Source organism: Peromyscus californicus, unplaced genomic scaffold, assembly GCF_007827085.1.
Source record: "Peromyscus californicus insignis strain IS unplaced genomic scaffold, ASM782708v3 Scaffold_4__1_contigs__length_199733344, whole genome shotgun sequence".
NCBI classification, from domain to species: Eukaryota; Metazoa; Chordata; class Mammalia; order Rodentia; family Cricetidae; genus Peromyscus; species Peromyscus californicus.
This window is the reverse complement of record NW_026294562.1, coordinates 70,504,779-70,529,990: the sequence shown is the minus strand read 5'-3', so window position 1 is coordinate 70,529,990 and position 25,212 is coordinate 70,504,779. Positions and strand designations below refer to the sequence as shown.

At 39.4% G+C, this 25,212-nt stretch overlaps 2 protein-coding genes across 7 annotated transcripts in view; both read right to left on the bottom strand.

The window, feature by feature from the left end:
- Fam53b (family with sequence similarity 53 member B) overlaps nucleotides 1–25,212 on the bottom strand; it is a 147,591-nt gene that overhangs the window by 102,951 nt on the left and 19,428 nt on the right. The window lies entirely within an intron of this gene.
- Eef1akmt2 (EEF1A lysine methyltransferase 2) overlaps nucleotides 6,852–25,212 on the bottom strand; it is a 38,644-nt gene continuing 20,283 nt past the window's right edge. The window contains exons 5-7 of one of the 4 annotated variants that reach the window (XR_008223221.1): nucleotides 21,700–21,916; nucleotides 16,619–16,800; nucleotides 6,852–15,842 (exon numbers count right to left, since the gene is read on the bottom strand). Coding sequence is in view for 2 of the 4 variants with exons in the window: in XM_052763421.1 (XP_052619381.1) it covers nucleotides 16,706–16,800; nucleotides 21,700–21,916 (312 nt within the window). In the remaining 2 variants the exon portion in view is untranslated. Of the gene's footprint in view, nucleotides 16,801–19,925; nucleotides 20,063–21,699; nucleotides 21,917–25,212 lie in introns of all 4 variants that reach the window. The other 3 variants (XR_008223222.1, XM_052763421.1, XM_052763422.1) reach the window with 3 other exon arrangements.

Here is a 25,212-nt window from a genome sequence, read left to right as displayed (position 1 = left end):
TGTTCCTGACTTTGGGTGCGATCGAAATAGAGGAATTTGTACTTCAGATGCCACATCCAAAATACATGCAACTGGCGAAGGAAGGATTTGCGGTTGCTAAGCAGAGGCAGGGCATGTTTAGTTCTGTAACTTAGGATGTTGACTTAAGTGCAGGAATGTAACCCTGATAGAATAAGCAGAGTATTTTCATTGTGCAGCTCACCTGGGGGAGGGGACTATGTTCCTTGTGAAACGAAGCCCTAGATTTCCTATCACTCCTTCCTGCTGATGTATGTCATTAACCTTGTATCCAAAGAGATTTTTAGAGTTGTTTTTCTAAGTCCCTTTGCCTGTTTTGTGTTTCCCTTTGCCAAAAAAACAAAACACCTCATTACTTTACATGGATTGTGTCTGCACCGTTTGAATGGTTCTATTCATAAATCAGGAAACTTTTTCTGTTGCTTCTAGGAACATTTAATTGGTTTTAATCCAATGTTGAAATCCCAGTATCAAACATAAATGAACAATTAACTTTTTGAGTTTGTGTGCACTTGGGAAACTATTAGATTTCATGGCTATTGCTGAAATATTTCAGTTTGTCACCACACTGGACCTATTCTTTTCAGAAAAGCATGAGCTAACCTCATTTAGACTTACTAAAGTTCATTCCAGAGATTTTGCCATAAGATTAAGAAGTCTGTTCACCTCAGAGAGATGATGTGAACACAATCAGATCACCCCCAAGGAAGCCGAAAGTGTCCTAATATACAGAATACAAAGACATTCATATCCATAATACACTATTTTCTTTTTTAAAACGTGTTATGGGCCCATTTTGAAAGGGGTAAGAACCACGTGTTCTGTAAAAAGAAGGTACACTTAATGTCACTTCCCTTCCAGAAGCCACCTCACCTCAGTACTACTACCTTAGCCTCCAAGTGCTCTAAGGACAGTTTAATGCACTAACTTTTTATTGGGAGGCCTAGAGTGACTCCTGCTGGCAAACATTCAGTTTATCCCTGCAATTACTAGTTCATCGGGTCAACTTAAAAAATCAAGATGCCAGGGGTCCTACGCCTGGAAACAATTACTGCAACCATTATTCTTGTGGCTTTCAGGGCCATGTTAGTCTCATGAAATTCCAAAGATGGGGGTTATGGGCAGCTTCTTTGCTCCACCACCTCCTTTTCCAAGCCTAAGCAGCCTGTTTTTCTGGTTCTTAGCCTTTCTTACCTAGGACTAAAACTCCTGCTTAAGGAGCTGAACTACCCAGCGTAGGTGTCTAAATCTCAACCTTCAAGACTAAAAAGACATATGCATTGAGGCTTATGTCATTCTTCCATAAAGGTTACCACACATTTGATCCTTAATGTTAAATGTGATGGCTCTTTATTATAAAAAGTCCTGTCCACAAGGCTGTTGTATTAGGGTTTTAATTCAGAATAGACACAAAGCCAGTCAACTGAATTTAAGATTAGGTATGCAGCAGCTGGGAAGAGGGAGGGGAGTTCAACTGTCTACCTTTGTTCATGCTTAAATAGTCAGCCAAATCAGAACCAGATTTAGAGTACTACCAGACACCTAAACACAAATTCATAGGCCAATTCAGAAAGAAGTCCACAAATCTAAAAAATGACCACTTGTAACTCTGCCATTATCCTGAATAAAAACTAACTTGATTAAAACCATGCAACACCCCGGAAAGTATAAAATGCAAGGATGACTTAGTCTCTTACTCTAAGACCAGTATGAGACCCAGGGATAAAGCAATACTGGTTCTTTTGGCTTTCCCCCAAAAGGAGGACTAGCAAATAGAGGGCTATTTGTGTGCACAGTATGCATCACGTATCCTTCACTGAGTATCACTGTTACAGCTCCCCAACTCCAACCTTACAGCTCTTATGCAACAGGAGACAATAAGGGTGTATTTTATTAAGAAAGGGTGTAACCAACTATAACTTGTATCAACAAGCTAAAGAAGTGTTCACCTAAGCACATCTGTGGAGGGGAGGGTAAAGGTTGCATTTGATATATACTAAGGAGTGTCTAAAGCAGTTAGTGGGTGTTTTATTTTTATGCCTTTAGAACCAGATCAGTGTGATGTTCAAACAACAAAGAACTAAGCTTTGAAGTTTGAGTCGGTGCCAGTAACTGTTCAGTTTCACATCTAACTGTACCTATGTCTAAGAGTACACCACTAAAAATTATAAAAGAATAACCACAGGAATTCAGTTAGACTAACAAAGTGAACTAAACAAATGTCAGACATGTTATACATTGGGCCCAACAGCAGTATGCAGGTGCTTGTGTACCAACCCCTTTATTCAGCTTCTAAAAGCCACTGCGCCTCTTTGTCACACTGCTGTATTAAAAGCCAGTCACTCACATTTCACACTGTTCTTTCTACATCTGAAAAGACCTTTTTTTTCCAAGCAAAACCTTTTAAAATTGCTTATAATAGATTATGGGAAGACAGACATCACCAAATCCACCTGAAATGTTTTCAAAGAGATTGGCTACTGAAAGCAAGTTGATAGAAAATACTTCTTTGGAAAAATATGTAAAGTTTTTGGTCAGAATTAGAGGCCAAAACTCTGAGCCCATCATGGGGCAATTTTCATATGTGGATCTTACTCAGAAAAATTCTGCAATTTTTCCCACATCTACATTGAATTACAACTAATAGCCCTACCTATGAAACGCTTTACATTAATCTTTTTGTTTTTTCCTGTGCTTCTTATCCACCTATGAAAATAAGTTAACAACTTTAGGGCTATAATATTTGTGTGCTTGATATATAAAGCATGATGTTTTAGCTAATTTTGAAGCATTTTGATTCTTAAAAAAATTGTATTTTTTTTAATCCAAGAATAAACCAAATTTATTTTCATTGAAAAATAGCCACAGCAGTGAATTTAATGATACCAATCTCACTCCTGGGATACAAAATAAAAGTTGAAAGCAGTTTGGAGAGGAATGACTATTGAAATCTGCACGTGAAGCTGTGCGGCTTTGTAACCGAACGTCTAGCACCATTGAGGTACGAAAGCATGCCAGCTGGGACGGCATTGTGCATCACAAAGTGTGGGTTGTAAGCCTATGTCCTAAGCACAAACCCCGGTTTCCAAGTTGGCAGGTGCTGAAAACACAGCAAATGTCACGCTTGCAACTCACTGGATGGAAGACCTCTGGGTAAGGCAAGCTAAAAGCTAAAAAGAACAGAGTGAGAGTTAAAACTTGAAAATTAAAACAATTCAGTAGTATCTTTTTTAAAAATTTCCTAGTGACTTTTATTATTATGTTATAAGAAAACATAGGGACGAAAAGCAGGCACTGAAGTACATTCACAGTAAATAAAAAGGAAAAAGTGTAATAACGGCATTCAGTTACTAGCATATGAAAACTTACTAAACCAATCTTATTATTCCAATATTAAGCTTCAAAAAACAAAATCTAGGGGGCTGGAGAGATTATTCAGCAGTTTAGAGCACTTATTGCTATTGCAGAGGACCTGGGTTCAATTTCCCCCATTTAATGGTGGCTCTGCCCTCTTCTGGCCTCCACAGGCACCAAGCACACACATAGTGCACATATATACATGCGGGCAAAATATTCATACACATAGAAGTAAATAATTGTTAAAAAATGAACAAAAATATACGCCCTGATCTATGTATGGCAACTGAAGTAGACTTTAGTGTCACTACCACACAACTAGCCATCTACAATGTGCCTATTACTCCACCAAAAACATAGCTAAAAACAAGGCACAGTATTTTCATATTGCCCTATGTTTAACTTAGAAAATATCTCAACTATACTCCTGAACTATATTCACATGTCCTGTTTTCCAGTAAAAACCATTTCGAGCTTTTTCTTATTCTTTAAAATTCATTTAGTATTTGCAATACAAGCCCAAATTGTTTTTCTCTGTTGAGTCTCTCATATAAGTCACTGCCTCAAGGTAAACCTAATTTAATTTGGACATACTGATAAGCTAAAAACTACTGATATCCTTCCTATTTCCCTCAAAAGGACATTTTCCACTCATTATCGAGGAACCAGGTGTAGTTCATGATTTACCAGAGCTTAAATATACAATCTAATCCCGAATCCTTGGGTTTAAACTACGAAGGGGGAAATTTTGTGTCTGGGTCTAACCAGGAGGGACTGGCGCACCATGAGAACATCCCCCAGCTTGCAAACTTCTGAATCTCTTCCCTGTCCTCAGCAGTTTGCCAATCTGCTGTATTCAAAAGCTAAGGTCTTTTGTTTTCCTTCACACCCGTCATTTAAGAGGGATGACATTCCCCTGGTTGTTTTTCTTCCCTACCAGTTTTGTATGAGTTCTCCTGAAGGTGTAGTGCATCCATACCTGAAGCATAAAGGGAGAGAGATGACTACAGAGCAGAGGGATTTAGTTTCAGTGGTAGACTGCTTGACCAGCATGCATGAAGTCCTAGGTTTAATCCCTGGTATTATGGGGGGGGAGGGCGCGGTGAGGAGAGCAGGGGAATAACTAGTATGAAAGAGAAGTTGACTTCCTATTTTAAAGAATAAATTTATAGGTGATGGACAAAAAGAAAAAAAATTTCAAGACTTGGTAAAAGCCAGGTTAGTCGATCATTGTTCTGTTAAACCACCTTGATCATAGTGTTCTAAAAACATGTCAAGCTTTAAAGAAATTTCTTTAAAATGGTACAAATACTTGTTGGGCATGATAGCAATTGCCTATAACCCCAAAACTTGGAAAGCTGAGGTAGCCAGGACTACAGTGATGCTCAGGAAAAAAACAAATTGAAAACCTACAATTTACTTCACAGGTTTATAATCCCAGAAGTAGGGAGGCAGAGGCAGGAGGCTCCCTGTGAGTTTGAGGCCAGTCTAATCTACGCAGTGAATTCTAAGCAGTCAGAACTACATAGCAAGATTGGGGTGGGAGTGGAATAACCAAAAAAGATTTAAAATTTCTTGGGGTCAACTAGAAAAAGCAGCAGGGCTCGGGTCTGACAGTTCTACAGATGATGTTAGGCACTCTGAAACTATTCACCTAACTATCAATGAGAAGGCTGAAGACATGCTTTCTAGACTAGCATAAAAAAGTGGTTCCCTACACCTTCACACACTCCATTGTCAATTCCAGCATAAACTAAGGACAGATTGGATAAACTACCACTACTCAAAATCAAACAATATAAATGGCAGTTAATTTACAGCAGGGAAAGAAATGTGACTCAAATCAAAGCAATCAAGCCTGGATGATATAAAGTAGAAACTAGCTGTAACATGTCAGTCCACTGCGTCTTAACTAGCCAGTAAAACCCAAGACCCACTCTATTCTCATGAAACCCAGCATCCCTATTTAGTAACCCTCGGAATCATGCCTTGCCTCAGATCTAATGAAGGAAAGTGCAGTAACCTTGCCCATTTGTTTTCAGTTCAAACACATTCACATTAACATTTTCACCACCACATCTACACTTTTTTTTTTTTTTTTTGGTTTTTTCGAGACAGGGTTTCTCTGTGTAGCTTTGCGCCTTTCCTGGAACTCACTTTGTAGACCAGGCTGGCCTCGAACTCACAGAGATCCGCTTGCCTCTGCCTCCTGAGTGCTGGGATTAAAGGCGTGCGCCACCACTGCCCGGCCCACATCTACACTTCTTACCATTTATTACTACTTAAAAGATCATGTTCTCGGGGCTGAAGAGATGGCTTAGAGGTTAAGAGCACCGACTGCTCTTCCAGAGGTCCTGAGTTCAATTCCCAGCACCTGAGTTCAATTCTCAGCACCCACATGGTGGCTCACAACCATCTGTAATGAGATCTGCACCCTCTTCTGTATACATACTAAATAAATAAATCTTTAAAAAAAAAAAAGATTTAAAAAAAAAAAAGATCATGTTCTCAATCTGAAAGGTGTTTTTCCATGCACTCTGAAACACAGGAAAATATCTACAAATTCAGCATGGTGGCATTTACTCTTCATTCTCTTATTAAGTAAGAAGGTGCTTGCTTCAGCACAGTCCAAGTTAAAGGCTAAGGAACGTGTAACCTTAGCTGTTCTGGAACTCACTGATCGGCCTGCCTCTGCCTCCCAAATGCTGGGATTAAAGGTGTGCGCCCAGAATTATTTCAAGGATGTTTTTTGAAAGGCCTACCTTTCCAGATGCTCTTTCTTTCTCTGACTTCTCAACACTCATTTAATCACTCCTACAATACAAACACCTTTCAGTGGAACTGAGTACATTAACGTGGTAGCACTGAGGGGTAAAATCCTAACGATTCTCCTCTTAGTTCCAATGGGAAGGGTTCTTGGAGGAAAGAGTATTTATTTATCTGGCACTAAGCTGCTTGCCATGTACCTTTGCAATATTCACAGCCCTGCGGGGTAGAGTCCACACCTGGTTCTCTCTACCTATCAAGCCTGCTTCAAAGAAGTGGACAGACAATAGTGCCGCCTTGACTAAGCATGACATGATATAACAAAGTTCAGTTTCTGGGCTGAGACGGGCTCAGCGGTAGAATGCTCGCCTTACAGGCCCAAAATCCTAGGATTTATGCCACAGCACCACCAAAACAAAAAGGGAAAACAAAAAAGTCAGCCTTTTTCATCAGTAGGATAAGCAGTTACAGGACAAACTGACAGGCCGCCTAGGCAGGAGGTACAAAAAGACAAGAGTCTCTGCTGCAGAAGAGAAGCATCTCAAAGCCCAAGGCCTTAGAGTGACAAAGTGAGTCATCTGGGAGTATTCAGTTGCTTGCATTTTGTGCGCAGAGGAATCAGGGGAAGATTCGTTAGAGTATCATGATAGTTCCTTGGACCTCATCTTAATCTTACTGTTCTACATGTAAGATGGAAGCAGACTAAACAATAAGACGCAAATTTCTAAATTTATTGGTCAAGTCATCTCTATGGTCAAATGAATACAAACTGAATAATCAAACATATATCAGAAACAATCAGTCACCAAGCACAAGTTTTTTCAGATTAAAAAAATATTCATTTGCTTCAAATATTTTATTACACAGGCATACACATCTTTTTAATAGACAGATACCTTGGTTTAAGAGCCATCAAGCTACCCAACAACTGATACTTAGTAAATGGAGTGTGTAATGTCCTCATATATATTAGAAACCTATTTTGTAGGCCTTGTTCATTCAATCCTAATTTTTAGGGATTTTTGCTGATTCCTTCCCTAAAACCATACATTGAAGCCCTAAGCCCCAAGGCAACAGTATTTGTAGGTGAGGCCATTATGAAATAACCAGGGTTAGGAGAGGTCATGAGATCAGTGTCCTCACACAGAGACCCTGAGAGGTTGTGTATTTGTTCTCTTTCACACACAGAAGTCATGTGAACATACAAATAGCAGCCACCTACAAGCCAAGGAACAAGATAAAACAAACCTGGGGACAGGCATGGTGATGCACAGTGGGTAAAGGTGCCAGCCACCAAGCCTCACAATCTGAATCCAATCCTTGGAACCCACATGGTAGAAGGAAAGAACTAAGCATACAAGTTGTCCTCTGACCTCCACATGCGTGTGTCACATACACACACACACACACACACACAAATAAATAAATGTAAAAAAGCGGCCGGGCGGTGGTGGCGCACGCCTTTAATCCCAGCACTCGGGAGGCAGAGGCAGGCGGATCTCTGTGAGTTCAAGGCCAGCCTGGTCTCCAAAGCGAGTTCCAGGAAAGGCGCAAAGCTACACAGAGAAACCCTGTCTTGAAAAACCAAAAAAAAAAAAAAAAAAAAAAAGCAATGGTGATGGTACCTTGCCAGAACTTTGGAATTCCAGCTTCCAGAACTCTGAGAGAGAAATGGCTGCATTTTAGGCCACCCAGTTTATAGTATTATGGTATCTGAGCTGCATGAGTAGGAAGGAACTTAAAAGTAAAGTACGGTTCTATGGGAAATGGTGCCTACCACCAATCCTGATGACCTGAGTTTGATCTCTGGGGCCCATTTACTTGAGACAGCACATTCACACCAACATGTATATACACATACATGCATGTGCATGCACCAAATAAACAAAACATTTTTTTTTTCTTAAAGTTTACCTTTTTATCTTTTTCCTGTGACAGGGTTTCTCTGTGTGGCCCTGGCTGTCCTGGAACTCACCCTTTAGACAAGGGTGGCCTTGAACTCACAGAGATCCATCTGCCTCTGCCTCCAGAGTACTGGGATTAAAGCTGTGCACCACCACCACCCGGCACGTTTATCTACAGAATGTCCATGACTTATAAAGAAAGGAAAGTGGTTTCTCTAGGTCCAATCCCTTTGATTCTTACTCTTCTACACAACAGATTCACTGACTGACTGAATCACTGACTTTGTGGTACTGGAGAGAAATCCAGGACCTTAAACATGCCAGGCAAGAACTGTACCAATAAGCTGTACTCCTAGCCCTCTTAAACAGACTTTACACAAACTATCTGTAATCATTCAATGAAAAGAACCAAGAGAAGTCAACTAAATTTCAAATTCAAAAATAACCTATTTCATTTGTTTCAAGTCCTTAGTCGAATAGAATGAACAAAATGATCTCTTCTGTTTCTGTAGTATCTTTACCATAGGAAAGCTGCCTCACTAAATGAACAAACCTTTGAAAGAACAGTTTACTTGATAGTGAGGTAAGATACTTATAATATGGCCTTTTAGTTTAATCTAGTTAATTACTTTTTAATTAAACAATAACCATAATAATTGGCACAACTGTAAGTCTATGTGGGACTTTATCCTATCTCTTGAGCAAATTATATTATCAATTATTTGACTCAAGAAGCTTTTTTCACAGAATCAGAGCTTTCCTTCTAAGCCTGCTATGGCTTGCAAGGGGATAAATACATCAAAACTGTATCTTACTTATAACTACTCAAAAATAATAAATATTACTCTCATTCAAAACAACGGTATAAAAGCAGGCTCACTGAAACATCTCCAATGTTCCCTTTATAAATGACAGACATAAGTTATCCCTCATAGCTCTAGGCTTTCCTCCGAAAGCTTGTGCATGGCTCTTTAACTCAGACAATGTGAAAGTCTATTAAATACCATACTATAATTTTCCCCATACAAACTCCAATGAGGCTTCTACAGAAGATATGGAGGGAAAACCTAATTACCATTGCTTCAGTGCATCTAAATTTATTTCCTCAGCAAATCAACAGACTAAGGGCTAGATGCTGTCACAGAAAGGCAGGCGGATATGGAATATAAACTGCTCTTTCCTCCACTCTTCCTCCCTGTGTCTCGCCTCTCCAAGTTCCATGGTTGGAAATCATCCTAATATTTTTTTAAGCCAGGATGTACTAAAATTAGACAGGAACAAAGGCCTGACATTTTCATATTAGCAAGGGGTTAGGAAGCAAATCTGAACTTGAAGCACCCACACTCATCTACATTTAGCCTCTGCCTCTCGAGTCTTTCCTTTCAAAAGCAGCAAGACGCAACAGCAGGAACCAACCCAGCTCAGTTTCTACTCTGCTACTGTCCCTGACAACGAACTATTTCATCCACAGGGCATCAGTGAAGACCCTAATCCACTGGAGTATTCCATATTTCTTTCTAAGCTACTCTGGTATTCTCTAGGACATATAATTGCTGGATCATGTGCTAACGCTTATGGCTTGGGGGAAAACGGAGAGATTACACTCACTTTTTTAAAAGTAGCTTCCAGGCACTATACACAATAAAAAATTAGACACTGATTTATCATTTTCTGATACAGTAATAACAACAACATGTAAAAATGTAACACAGGGGCTAGACAAGTGGTTCAGCAGTTAAGAGCACTTCCTGCTCTTACAGAAGATCGGTTCTAAGCACCCACATAAGGTAGCTCACAACTGCCTATAACTCCAATTCCAGGAGATCCAACACGCTCTTCTTTTGACCTACATGGGCACTCACCCAAATGGCATATTTTTACAGAGACAAATAAAGAAAAAATTAAAAATTGTTTTTAAAAATGTGCCATTTCTTCAGGAAAACAAGAAAATAGTTTCCTCTAGAAAATGAAAACTAGACATGGGGGTTTTATGGCTTGCTCTATTACTTGCTGGGCAGTAATTTACACACATTTTTTAAGATACAATGGACTGCTTGGTCTTCTTCAGTCTTCCTCACAACACTATCAGCATGACAAAAGTACATTCTCTCAGCTCATACATGCCCGGTTTTTGAAGTTCTACTCCACAAAAGCAGAATACTGATATAGTCATGTTTTAGGAATTATTCTTATCCTTTTAATTTGGCTTCCCTGGGCCTAAGCTCCAAGTCCACACAGTGATAGCTTGAAATTCTGCTAGAGAAACCCTTTTAATGATTAGTCTAACTCACTGTGTTATAAAGATTTTTAAAACTCAGTAAGTACCCACTCAAGCTCTCTTTTCTTCATGGTTACTAGAGCCCATCTTGACATCTAAGCTGGAAATGAATGATCTTTCAACAACACTCCAGGGATTTTACTAAGGTCATATTCAATCATTCATTAGGCCTGGTACCCAGTGCTTTTCAGAGTTCCATTGTAGAGCTGGTTTTATTCAGCATTTATGTAGCCTGTGGGCTTGGGTATTTGTCTGCTTAATGTTGAGTTTCATTTCTATGCCCCTAACATAGGAATCCATCAATTGACCAAAGAATTTCAAACTATTCCTTTACTTTCTAACAAATTGCATGGTGTGTATGAAGAATAAATTAGCATTAATTTTCTTCCATTAACTGTTAATAAGACATGTTCCTGCATTCACCCTTCATCTAAGGACATCTCTGTTTCCTGCCTGATCAAAAGAAATGATAAGGATTTTCTAATTTTTTCCACCAGTATGTCTTTAAGTCTACTGTGTTCCTTGCTTCCCACAACCAAGCTCTAAGTTGTGGCAGCCTTCTTCCAGTAAAATATACTGGACAAGATCCTTTCAGAGGCCATCTACACCCCTGCAATTAGCTGGAGTGGTTACTACTGTGCAACACAAGACACTTGGTCTCTTGCCCTGAAAGCTGAGCACTGTTTCTGCAAAAGATAGATCCTAGTTTCCAGAGGCAAAAACAGGAAGTCACAACCCAGGTCTCTCCCTTAGAGACAAACTGATTGTTTGTATTTGTTCTTATTTTCAGTGTAGGCCACCAGACAGAAAAAAGGTCAGATACATTCATACTATGTATATATAGACACAAATCTATAAAGTGGGAAAATTGCATAGTTTGAGCAGGGTGTGGTAGCAAACTCCTATAATCCCAAAACAGAAGATTGAGGCAGAAAGATCAAGGATCAGAGTTCAGGGCTAACCTCAGTTGCAAAGAAGGGTCAAAGCTTGCTTAGATTACATGAGACCTTGTCTCAAAAAGGAGAGGAAAGGAAGAAAAAAAAAATCAAACAATTATGTATGTGCCTCAAAAACTGAGGTTTCTACTGGAATGAGAATGGATGAGAATGAACCCTGTCAGCATGCAGTGGTACACTGCAGCAGTACAGAAATTTTACAAATGTATAAAAGATATTAAGGTCTTTTATATATGTTTGGCTCCCTTCTTTTCTCTAATAGAAGATTGCATGCACATTGGAGAGGAAAAAGAAGAAAAATAAGCTTGTTACTACAATGGGGGAAAAATCAAGTACAATTTGTACTTATTTTTTTTTTTTTTTTTTTTTTTTTTTTTTGGTTTTTCGAGACAGGGTTTCTCTGTGTAGCTTTGCGCCTTTCCTGGAACTCACTTGGTAGTCCAGGCTGGCCTCGAACTCACAGAGATCCGCCTGGCTCTGCCTCCCGAGTGCTGGGATTAAAGGCGTGCGCCACCACCGCCCGGCTGTACTTATTTTAAAATGGCTTTAGTCAAGCTAGTGTCAGGTTTGAATCACAGACCAAAGTGTCAGTTCCCAAAAGAAACTCCAACTTGAATACCTGGTTAAAACAAAATGTTCTCAATACTTTCTATTTGTTAAGCTGTGGAGCCTGACCAGCTACCTGCAGCATCCAGGCCTGATTCCCCATGGACCTGCAGGTTCCCTGCGGCCCTGTGCTGCCTACAGATAAGGCCTATTGTGCTATAGCAGCATCACTGCAAAATGCCCCAGTTCTTGTTTGCATTTCAAACAAGTTTCCTCAAAATGTCTTCTGATGAAATGAAGCTCCAATTCTAGTTTCTTACCCACAGACCACAGTCCTCATTACATTATGTGCTGCCCTTTTTTGTAACTGCATCATTTCATTCATGTATCCACATATTTATAAGTTAACAAAGCCAGTGGCAGTAGTGCACACCTTTGATCCCAGCACTGGGGAGGCAGAGCCAGGCAGATCTCTGTTGAGTTCGAGGCCAGCCTTGTCTACAGAGCGAGATCCAGAACAGACACCAGAACTACACAGAAAAACCCTGTTTTGAAACCCCTCCCCCCCAAAAAAAGTGTTAACAATACGGGAGTTGGAGAGATGGGGCTCAGTGGCTAAGAGTGTTGCCTGTTCTTCGAAAGGATTCAGGTTCAATTCCCAGCACCCACATGGTGCTGTCTGTAACTCCAGTTCCAGGGGATCTGACATCCTCACATAGACATACATGCAGGCAAAACACCAATGCACATTAAATAAAAATAAATAAAAATTAAAAAACAGAGTTTAACATAAAGTGTTTATAAGTTTACTTCATAAACTTAGAGATATTTGGTGACCAGGCTTTTAACAGTTTGGTAGTATTTGAAAATACTAATTTCTATTTATTCTGATTTTAATCATTAAAGGGCTGACTTCCAGCAAGATTAAAGTGCTAAGAAAAAATGACAAGTCCTTTATTTAAGCTTTATTAACAGCTCCATAGTGGAAAAAGAAAAAAGAAAAAAAAAAGCCTCTACCTTTGCAAAAAGAACAAATATGTCCCACAAAGGGACTGAATCAGTATCAACAGACATATCCCAGGCTACATGTGAGTCAGACTCCGCCTGCTCACACAGAAAGTGATTTGCTGGGTTGATGCTTAAGAACACTTCAAATTTACCCACTTAAAAGTCTAAGAGTACTTACTTCTACCTATTAATTATTGATTTTAGACAAGCTCTCACTAAGTAGTCCCAGCTGGATTGGAACTTGCCATGATGATTACCGTTATTTTTGAAACCGAAGACAAACTTGGAATACCTTTTATTATTAAAGAAAAAAATCACCTCAATATATTATAAAACAGTCTGTGTCTACAGTGTAAGACTGTGGCTAGGGAGGGGCTCAGTGAACACAAACCCATGCTGCGCAAGCATGAGGACATGAGCTGGAATCCCCAGCATCTGTGTAAAGCCAGGTGTGGCTGCACTTGCCCGCAGCGCCAGAGCTGGCCGATGCAACCCAGCAGGTGTGGCTGCATGTGCCCGCAGCGCCAGAGCTGGCAGATGCAAACCAGCAGGCCCTTGGAACTTGCTGGCCAGCTACCTAGCTCAAACATGGAGCTTCAGGTTCAGTAAGAGACCCTGAATCGAGGCAATAAGGAAGACAAAATAAGGCAGCGATAGAAGAGATACTTGGGCTGGGTGCAGTGGCACCTGCCTTTAATCCCAGCACCTGATCCAGAGGCAGAGGCAGGCAGAGCTCTCTGAGTTCAAAGCCTGGTCTACATAGTGAGTTCCAGGACAGCCAGGACTAAGTAGAGAGATCCTGTCTAAAAAAAATAACCACAAAAAGATTCTCAGTCTCCCTTTGCCTTCCACATGTGTATGCCTACACACTTGCATATATGTGTTCAGATACACTAAAAAGATCGCACATCTCAGAAAGCACAATTTTCTGAAAAGCTTAAATTGTACATATTTTAAAGTAATTTCTCACATTTTGCATTCTAAAATAAAAGCTATTCCAAAATCATTATTTTTGTTCAAAGTCCATGTAACTGTCTCCAAATCTTGAAAAGACAAGTGGTAGCCTTAATGGTCATGCTGACCTAAGTTACAGGCTTGTCCTCCTCTATCGCCTCAGAACAAAAACCATCTAATGCTGGACTAGGCTAAATACTAAAAGAATATTTACCATAAAAAAGGGTTTGAAATCCAATAGTCCCAAAAAAGCTGAAAATCATCAAAAGTTATGTAATATTTTAATTATAAAATATTTTATTTATTTTATGTATGCAGGTATTTGCCTACATGAACGTCTATATACTACACGCCTATCTGGTGCCCAAGGAGGCTAGAAGAAAGGGTATTGGATCCCTACAAACTGGAGTAACAGATGGTGTGAGCCACGTGGGTTTTGTGTAAAAACTCAGGTCCTCTGCAGGAGCAGAGTGCTCATAACTGCTGAGACATCTAGCAACCGAAAAGCTACATAATTTTTTTAAAAAATTACATTAAGACTCCAATACTAAAATATTGTCCCAAATAAGAGTTTCCTTAAATATCAGATATAAATAAAAGATACACTTTACCTTTTGCAATATATAAATGCCCTGCAGATAAACCAGCTCTCAGATAGAGCACTTTGTCTGTACATCCCTCAGAGTTCCACAGAAAGATGAATGACAAGTTCAGTTTTCACTTTTCTTTTGTGTGTGTATGCTTGCACATGTATGCATTGCGCATGGATGTGTATGTAGAAGCCAGAGGTCTTTAGGTATTTTATGGAATATTATTTTAACTGTGTAAAGGTGTGTTACAACTGTTTCTACTGCCTTTGTTAACGATACAAAGATGTGTCACATTTGTTTGATTAAACAAAATTAACCTGGGGTCAGGAGGCTGCATCAGCAACTAGCTGACAGGAAGTGGTAGGAAGGAACTAAATGTAGCCAGGGTTCTTTAGTGGGGGCCTGAGCAAAAAGATGGCCTTTTTTCAGGAGACGTGAACAAGGAGAGGAGGTTAGCTACTTGCTATTCTGAGCTAGCAGGATTTCACCTCAACCTTTGAATACTGAGTTCTATAGAAGAATAGAGATTTAGATAGTTTCCTTTAGCAGCCATGACAGAGCTGGTGCCTGAGGGAACAGAATTCCTGCCTGGCTGTGGAGCATCCAAACTGCTGCTGGAGTTGCAATTGCCAGTTGGGAGAGCAATTGCTTAAGGTGTAGCCACTGTGTTGAATGCAAAACAACAGGCTATCTTTCTCAATTGCTCTCAACTTTTTTTGAGATGGGCTCTCAGTGAACCTGGAGCCAACTGATTCACAGCTAGGCTGCCTGGCCATCAAGGCTCAGGGAATCCTCTTGTCTCTGCTCAGGAGCACTAGGATTATAAGCACACGCTGCTACGCACAGCACTTCACACAGGTGCAAGGGGTCTGAAGTCAGGTCTTCATGTTTACATGGCAATTTCTTCAACATTTTTTTCTGTTTTTGGAGAAAAGGTTTCACTGTGCAGCCCAAGCTTTTAACTCCAGCTCATTGAGAACCCAGTGTCCTAGGTTCAAGTCTCAGCTTTCCCTCTCTAAGTAAGAGATATACTTGCTCAAGGAACCTTTTCCATTACTCCTCCTTCAGCTTCCTGAGTGCTAAGATTACAGGTGTGTCATATCTTGCTTCAAATTCAGTTCCTGGTAAAGGACAGTCTTTCAAAACAGATAGTAAAGAGTCATAATGGATGTCATGAGACTCAGGTGGCTGACTCACTATTATCAAAGTCCACAGACCATCACTAGCCAGTTAGTTGTTGGTGATCAACACTAACAAAGGGCTATATGCTCCTAAAAGTAAGTGCCCACTTGGATTTTATATGTAGCACTGACTTAGATGCTATAAAGACAGATATGTGGCACATGAGAGGTAGACTATGCTAGAAGAAGGATTCTAGAGTCAGTCAGACCCAACAAAGAATCTTGGCTTTACCTGGTACTATCTGGCCTTGCAAAAAGTGTCTTCATTCTTGGCTGCAGCTCTCCTATATATAAACAAGCAATTCTTTGTGAAAATACCACGGGGACTCAATGATTTAATATAACATCATTAGTTAACATGGGGCTAAGCATTTAGAAATAGTCCTTAATTCTCTTTCCTTAAACTACCCATTTATCCCTCACAGGATAAAGACTAGAGTTACCAGTGTGGTGGCGCACACCTTTGATCTCAGCACTGGGTATGCAGAGGCAGGTGGATCTCTGAGTTCTGGGCCAACCAGGGCTACACAGTGAGACACTATCTCAAAAATAAATAACTAAAAATAATTCATCAATTTCTCTGATTTTGCTTAATAACATGACAATCAGGGAGCTCTCCCAGCTAACAACAAAATGCCATTGCTTACCATAATTCATATCCTATAACTCATGAAGAAAACTTTTAACTATTCTGGCCTTGAAACAGTTTGGTTGAGTTTTCATAAATAGCCATTTTCAATTCAACTTTTACCAAGGCACAAAAAAACAAGAATAGATGCTTTCTGTAAATTCATTTACTGCCTTGAGGCTTTCAACTGCTTAATAGTTACAGAAAACTGCCTTAAAACACAAGAAAAACATTTATATGTCAAATACAAAATAAGATTTTACATTATTCTTAGCTGACATCTAAATGCTAATTCCCATTCTTGTGGTTTCCCACCACCCCATTATCTGCACTCAGTCTGTGCACACTTAGTACTTACTAAGCACTATTTCCATTTGCTAAGCCTGGGTACTTACTAAGCACTATTTCCATTTGCTAAGCCTGGGTACTTACTAAGCACTATTTGCACTTGCTTCTGTATCAGGTTTACTTTGCTGTACAGTTTCTTGAGAAAACTAACTGACTTTGTCCAAGGAAGTCTCACTTTTTTTGAAAAACCAAAGCTGCTACAGTGTTTCCAGATCTACCTCCAAAGCTGAACTTGGGTGTTGGCAGCTCTTCAAAAAATTCAAATCCTATAAAACAAAAATTAAAATATCTGTTAGAGATATTTTGTACAACAATGTTCTTTCAAATCCTTTCTAAAGCTGTGATTTCATACTGGTGACCAAACTTAATTTTGCAGGGTTTTTTCCTACCTCAACCCCCCAATATTTTTTTAAATGAACAGGGAACGGAAAGGACCAAAAACAATCGGGAAGTCTTCCCCCCATCTCCTCTGGTCCTGCTCACCATTACCTCCCCACCACCTCCCTTATTCTATCTATTTCTCCATCTCCTTAGTAGGAAGCAGCTGCGACACACTCAATTTTTGCCATACGCCAGCACCACTACTACTACTACTACTACTTCTTCTTCTACTTCTTCTTCTTCTTCTTCTTCTTCTTCTTCTTCTTCTTCTTCTTCTTCTTCTCCTCCTCCTCCTCCTCCTCCTCCTCCTCCTCCTCCTCCTCCTCCTCCTCCTCCTCCTCTTCTTCTTCTTCTTCTTCTTCTCCTCCTTCAGTTTTTCTGAGACAGGGATTCTCTGTGTAGTTTTGGACTCTATCCTGGAACTCGCTTTGTAGACCAGGCTGGCTTCGAACTCACAGAGATCTGCCTGCCTCTGCCTCCGGAGTGCTGGGAGCCCAGCCCAGCACTGCTTATGTGGCTTTCTATGTAGGAACTCAATCACATCAGAAATATAAAGGCATGTAATACAGAAAAGTTAAATTACTTAAAGTAAAAATGAATTTGTAGATGATGAGAAGTTCTGGAAGACAGACTTCTTGTGGTTACATCACAATATGGGTGAAGCTACTGAACTGCATATTTAATTCACTATCTATCTATGGGTTTAGATGTATTTGGTTTTTCTGAGACAGGGCCTCATACAACAGAGGTTGGCCCTACGCTTTCTATATAGCCAAAGATGATCTTTAAACTCGTGATCCTCCTGCCTCCACCTAACAAATACTAGGATTAAAGGTATACACTGCCATGCCCAGTCTGAATTGTTCACTTAAAAACAGTTAAAATCGCCGGGCGGTGGTGGCGCACGCCTTTAATCCCAGCACTCGGGAGGCAGAGCCAGGCGGATCTCTGTGAGTTCGAGGCCAGCCTGGTCTCCAAAGCGAGTTCCAGGAAAGGCGCAAAGCTACACAGAGAAACCCTGTCTCGAAAAACCAAAAAAAAAAAAAAAAAAAAAAAAGTTAAAATAGTAAAAAATCATATGTGTTTTATCACAATTTTTAGAAAAAAAGATTAAACAAAAATTAATACCCAAACGAACTACTAACTGTCTTGGAAGAAATTATAACTTTCAGAGCACAGTATGCTTTTAAAAGAAACGATCATTGAGAACCCAGTGTTCTAGGTTCAAGTCTTAGCTTTCCCATCTCTAAGTAAGAGATATACTTGCTCAAGGAACCTTTTCCATTACCCTGAATTCTATTCAAAGATGACAGATAGCAAAATTTGCCACATGATTTTGTAAAGATTCAAATAAAGTAACTAGTGTTTCCCTCAACTATAAAAATAAGCTGTAAATACATTATTTTATGGGGTTTTTTCTTTGGGGGGGGGTTTGTTTTGTTTTTCAAGATAAGTTCTCACTATGTAGCTCTGGCTGTCCTGAAACTTGCTTTACAGACCCGCCAGACTCTGCCTCCCCAGTGCTGGGATTAAAGGTGTGTGCCACCACTGCCCAAGGCCAGCTTGGTCAACATAGTGAGTTCTAGCCAGGGCTATAAGAGAAACCCTGTCTCAAACAAACTAACTAACTAACTAACTAACTAACTAACTAACAAAAAGCCACTAGGGTATTTCAGTGGTACAACACTTGCCTCCTATATATAAGGCTTGGGTCTGGAATTGAAGCCCATAAAAATAAAATGATAAAACAAAGCTGAAAGGTCTCTAAACAACTAAACAAATACACTAGGCCTGAGTTTGATCCCCAGGACCCACATAATGAAAGGAGAGAACTGATTCCCATGGGTTGTCTTCTAACTGCCACATACACCACCCAGCTAAATAAACTGTAATAAAAGTATTTTTAAAAAAACATTTACATTGTATGAATAGTACTACTGAGGAAAACGGCACAATTCATTTCAAATATGGAAAAAAGAAAGAATCATTAAGGCCTGGTGAGACACTTGAACTCACAGAAACTATGGCAGCACACACAAGCCTAAACAGGTTCAAGCCAGATAGGGTCTCAGCACTAAGGGGGAAGTAGACACAGGCTCCCACTCAAGAATCTACCTGTAGTTGACACTCACTGGCAAAGAAAACAATTCAGTTTTCTCCAATGGACTCTCACTGTATTAACCACACTTCAGGATGAGCCCCATGTGCAGAAGTAATTGGCCAACACAAAACACATTCAATGGTTTTTTTGTAGACTGTCTCCATTACACTCTGTTTGAGCATTTTTGCTCGTTTATTTTTATTTCCATTTTTGTGGGGTTTTGTTGTTTTTTGTTTGTTTTTTTGGGGGGTTGTATGTGTTTCTTATGTGTCTTTTTTACTTTTAGATTTTGTTTGTTTTTAAAGAGAAAAAGAACAAAGTTGGGTACAGAGGTGGGAAGGATCTGGGAGGAATTGGGGGAGGGAAGGAAACATGATCAAAATACATTGTATGGAAAGAAGAAGACTGGTGAGGCAAGCTTCATTCTAAGTCAATGGATTATGGCACCAATCTGTGCAGCTAATATGGAGGCCATCAGCAGTGAAATGGAGCCGAGTACTCTGTTGCTGTCTTGCATATAAGTCTAAGCACCATTTTCTAAGTAACTCAATCCTAAAAGTCTCTAATGCTATGTAATTGTTTCTTTAATACCTCCTATTATAACATTTTCCGTGTTTTAATTCTCCATTTAGCTCTAAAACTGAATATAGAGTTTACTCAACAGTTCTCAGAAACACTGACATTGTAAAGCATAGTATTCCAGGCTAAAGTCTGTTCCTCATTACCAGAGACTGCCAAACATGTTTCTGTCTGCTGGTTCCAGGGTAAAAGAGAACACCTGTATTTAAGAACCAGGAGAGGAACTTGCCCCACACAGCAGAACTCTTAGCATTTATTAAAACTGTCAAGTTCTGGAAAGAAGAAGGACTGTTGATAGAACCCAACCGTTCCTTTTTTTTTTTCCCTTACGTTTTTTTGAGAGACAGGGTTTCTCTGTGTAGCCCTGGCTGTCCTGGAACTCGCTCTGTAGACCAGGCTAGCCTCGAAGATCTGCCTGCCTCTGTCTCCCAAGTGCTAGGACCAAAGACATGTGCCACAACTGCATTCTGAATAAAATAAATGTACACGGAAGATAATAAAACTAATGACATAAAACAACAGATAGTAAATCACATGCAATTCTTGTTTTCTGGAAGTTATAATGAAGCCAAAAGCTCACATTTTTAGCAATAAATGCTTCAGGTTTTCCCTTATAAAACCTGCCAAAGCCACTGAATGTACACGAGAGGACATAGGACATGTTCTCTCTGCCTAGTCCTTTAATACTAAACAAGAGAAAACAAAACCTAAGATAGGTACATGCAATATGATGCAACATGGTTACAGAAAACAGTGTGCAGTCAACTCTCTTGAGGTAGCTGATTTCTCATCAACTTGTGAGAGGGGGGTCAAAATATAACCAAATATTTAGTCTACAATCATTTACTTAATACTTCATCCTTAAAATTCTTTCCATTCCTCTATAAAATAATTAGTACTAACCCTGAAAAAAGACTCTAAGGAAAAGGTAAACAAATACCACATAAATTTCAAAGTACTTTCCCAGGAATGCCTGTGTGCTACATGGATAAACTAGAAGTAAACTACTTCTTAAAAGTGGCCAGGAAAGAGTCTTAGAAAACTCCAAACGTTCTATGAATAGAGATAGGTAGGTACTCAATGCTCACAAAGCCCCCCTTTAGCAGACATAGCACTAATATTATCTTTGGCTAATGGGGCAGAAAAAAAAAATTCTGTCTGGCATAGAAAAAAACGCAGAAGGAGATAGGTGGTGGTGGCACATGCCTTTGATCCCAGCACATGGGAGACAGTGGCAGATGGATCTCTTTAAGTTCAAGGCCATCCTGGTCTACCTGGTCTACAGACTGAGTTCCAGGATAGCTAGGCCTACACAGAGAAACCCTGTCTCAAACTGCCTCCCCCACCCCCACCATTGAAAAAGGCAGAAGGGAACTTCCTCAAAAATTAGTATGTAGAACTATTATTAATTCTCCATTTCATTTTTGTGCAATGTTAAAAATAATTGCTCCATATACACTGGAAATAAAAAGACAAATCCTAAATACTTAAATGACCCCTAAAGCAAACCATAAAACTACATATAAAATTAAAACATTTGCCGGGGAGTGGTGGTACACACCTTTAATCCCAGCACTCAGGAGGCAGAGGCAGGTGGATCTCTGTGAGCCTGAGGCCAGCCTGGTCTACAGAATGAATTCCAGGATAGCCAGGCTAAACAGAGAAACCCTGTCTCAGAATACCAAAAAAAAGTAAAATATTCATCCTGTACTTCCATTTACATGAGTATAGATTCACAAATAAATTAGTTTACTAAAGTCAAAAGCACAACACATGTGCTCTGAGTCTCGGGATAGCAGATCATACAGCTTAAATAAAAGATTGCATTGCTTAAATAAAGAGCTTGATCTTTACAAGCCCATAAATTTTAGTACTTAACTGCCAGGATTTCTGGGAAAAATGTTAAAAAGGCCTCTGGATCCCAACCAATTTACTTCTCTGTGCTTTGTATACACAGTTCAAAGTTATTACTAAGGTCATTAACACAGAAGAAAAGCAGGCAATTCCCACTACCAGAAATGTAAGCTACAGTACCCAACAGGGGAGCCAAGCAGAAGTATAAAAACCCAAAGAAGTACACATTCAAACCCGTGCAACCAGTTACCTTCACTGAACACATCTAGCAACTCTGCCTTGGTCCAATTACATGAGGTTATTAGAAAAAAGCCTTTTACTTCCAATACCCTGGAGAGAGACATCACATATTGCTTCCTCTTCTCAACTGCATTGTCAGGATTAAGACTTATGGCATCGAAAGTCCCTTTGTCAACACAAACATGAAATCCAGACAGCTTTGTGGAAAGACTCAAAAAGTCTTCTACCTATATTAAAAATGAATGCCCATATGAGAACAATTAACACAATCTTTAAATAACTTAAGTGACAACATGTAAAAGGTTACAGATAAAAGAGCCCATTATGATGGCATTTTACATATAATAAACATATTTTCAACTTTATAGCTAACTTTTATGTGCTTTATTTCCAAGATCATTAAAGCCAAAATTAGAAGAGAGGTTGACAGTGTTTCCTGGACATTTCAAATATCTACAAATTTGGAAACAAATCAAAGCCAGGAATACTGGCTCGAAAGCCCAGTTTACAAAAAGTTGATTCTTATGAAAATATTTAACATATTTATCAAAATGACAAAATTTATTTGGAACCCAGGTCACTACAAATAAGACTTATGACTTACACTCCCACTTGAGTGGCCTAAAGTAAATAAAGAATTATCAAAAGTTCCTTTGTTTTGATTCAGCAGCTCACAAAGCTACTAATGGGTATCACAAAAGGCATGAAGCTTAAGAAAGTAAAGGACAATTTAAACTATGATTACTTAACTTGGTAAATGTCCTGCACTTTAGCTTTTAATAATTCATCAGCATCCTGTTTTTAACAACCTAATACGACTGCAGAATTTGAAATAGTGATGTGCCTCTATTTTATAATACAAAATTTACTAATGAATTCAATTCTAAAATTGTTTTCGTTGGGGAGCTCGAGATAGGGTTTCTCTGTTTAACAGCTCTAGCTATCCTAAAACGCATTTTATAGACCAGACTGGCCTTGAACTCACAGAGATCTCATCATTCATACAATTTTAGAAAGAAAGTAAATATCTAAAACAACCCTCAAAATGAATAGCATACATTGGCATGTATGCGTCTTTTGTTGTTGTTGTTGTTTTAGCGACAGGGTCTCACACATGTAGCACAAGCTCTCCTAGATCTGCTGAAACTGCAGGTACATGCCAACCAGCACAACACACTCGCATGGCCTTCTATTTGCAGATGGAACCTTTCCTGCTCTCATACCCAAAATACAAAATTCACCATATCTGAATCAACATAAAGACTCCATGAAGAGCTCACTCTGTGGGGACATCCTCACCCCAAACACCTGTACAAAACATTCTTGTATTCCAAAGGTATTTTATGACATCTGTACTTACAGATATGGGATATAACAGTAAGTGAAAGAGTAAAGAAATCTGTGTTAATATAGTAGCCTTGTATTTTATAAATGGAGAAATAAATAGCAAATAAGCTGCTACTGGTTTTTTTGTTGTGTTTTGGTTTTTTGTTTTGGTTTTTTCAAGACAGGGTTTCTCTGTGTAGCTTTGCGCCTTTCCTGGAACTCACTCTGTAGCCCAGGCTGGCCTCAAACTCACAGAGATCCACCTGCCTCTGCCTCCCAAGTGCTGGGATTAAAGGCGTGCACCACCACCACCTGGCCTAGCTGCTACTGTTTAAGAGCATCTTCCAGAATACACACATTAGAAATCTAAACACAGTCATATGTTAACAGTATTTGGAAGAGACCCTCGGAAGGTGATTGTGTCATGAGGCCTCTCTCTTCATCAACAGATTAACGGGCTAATGAGGGATTGGTTTTATAATAAAAGCAAGCTTTCTCTGGCTCACTTGCTCTGCTATGAGGCATGAAGAAGGCCCCTCATCACTTCATGTAAGAATCATCCTGGACTCTCCAGCCTAGAACTGTGGGCTTAAATAAACTTCTATGCTTTATAAACTACCTAGTCTATGTTATTCAGTCATAGCAACAAAAAGCTAACTAAAACATAAACTTAAGAAAATATTTCAAGGAGCTACAGAGATAGCTCAGTAGTTAGGAACACATACTGCTCTTGTAAAGGACCCATATCAGGTGGCTCATAAATGCCTGGAGCTTGAGCTCCAAGATCCAACACTTCTGGCCCCCACAGGTACCTGCACTCACATGCACATACTCATACAGAGACATGTAATTTTTTAAAACTTTATAGTATTTCAAGGTTCAGACTCAGTGGGTAAAGGCCTTTGTCACCAAACTATAGAATCTGAGTTGATCTTTAGGACTGACATGACATCGAGAACCAACTCCCACAAGTGTCCTGTGACCTACACAAGTATAGATGATAATAATACTATTTCAGATAGGGCCAGCAAGATGGCTCAGCAAGTAAAGGCTTGCCACCAAACCTAAGTTTGAGCCCTGAAATCCACATGATGAAAGGAGAGAACCAACTCCAGCAAGTTGTCCTCTGATCCCAATCCATGAACACATATATGTCTATACAAGTACATATACAAAAATAAATAAATGCAATTTAAATTTTAAAAAACAAATTACAAATGCTTAATAATGGTATACCATGAAATATCTTTTAAAACATATTTTAGATAAAGTGTTATTAAGAAAACAAAAACTGGGGCTGGAGAGATGGCTCACCAGTTAAGAGCACTGGCTGCTCTTCAGTGGCTCCAGGTTCAGTTCTCAGCACCTACATGGCAGTTTACAATCACCTGTAACCCAAGATGTAGGGGGTCTGCAGCCCTCTTTTGGCCTTCCCAGGCAAAACATTAATACACATAAAATAAGTAAATCTTAAATAAAATAAAAATAGAGCCTGAGCTCAGTAGATGAAGGCACTTGCCACCAAACCCAACTGAGTTCAATCCCTGGAGCCCACATGGTGGAAAGAGACCCTCCACTGTGCACTATGGCACGTGTATCCGCCCACCACACACACAATAAATACATGAATGGAATTTTAAAGAGAAAAAGCTGAGCATGGTGATACATGCCTATAAGTCCAGCACTTGGGAAAACAGAGTTACAGAAGACCAGAAGTTTCAGCTACATAGCATGCTAGAAGCTAGCCTGAACTATAGAAGATTCTGTCTCAGTAGCATAAAACAAAACAAAAAACCATGAGCCATCCAAAATGGTGCATATCTATAATTCTGCCTTCAAAAAGTAAAGGCAGTGGGATTCACAAGTCTTAGGCCATACTACACTACAAAAGGACTCACTCCTAATCTTGAGGGAAAAAAAAAAGAAAACAGTAATAAGACTGTGAGTGACTAGAAGATAAATCTTTTGTTATTTAAAAAAAAAAAGCATCCTGAGATGGGCTTGGTTGTGCACCCTTTAATCCCAGCACTCAGGAGGCAGAGCAAGTGGATCTCTGATTTTGTGGTAAGCCTGGTCTACAAAGAGAGTTCCAGAACAGCCAGACCTACACAGAGAAACTCTGACTGAAAAAAAAAAATAAACAGAAAAAAAAACAGTGATATAAGCCAATTTTTGTTTTAGAGCACTCTATTTTGTA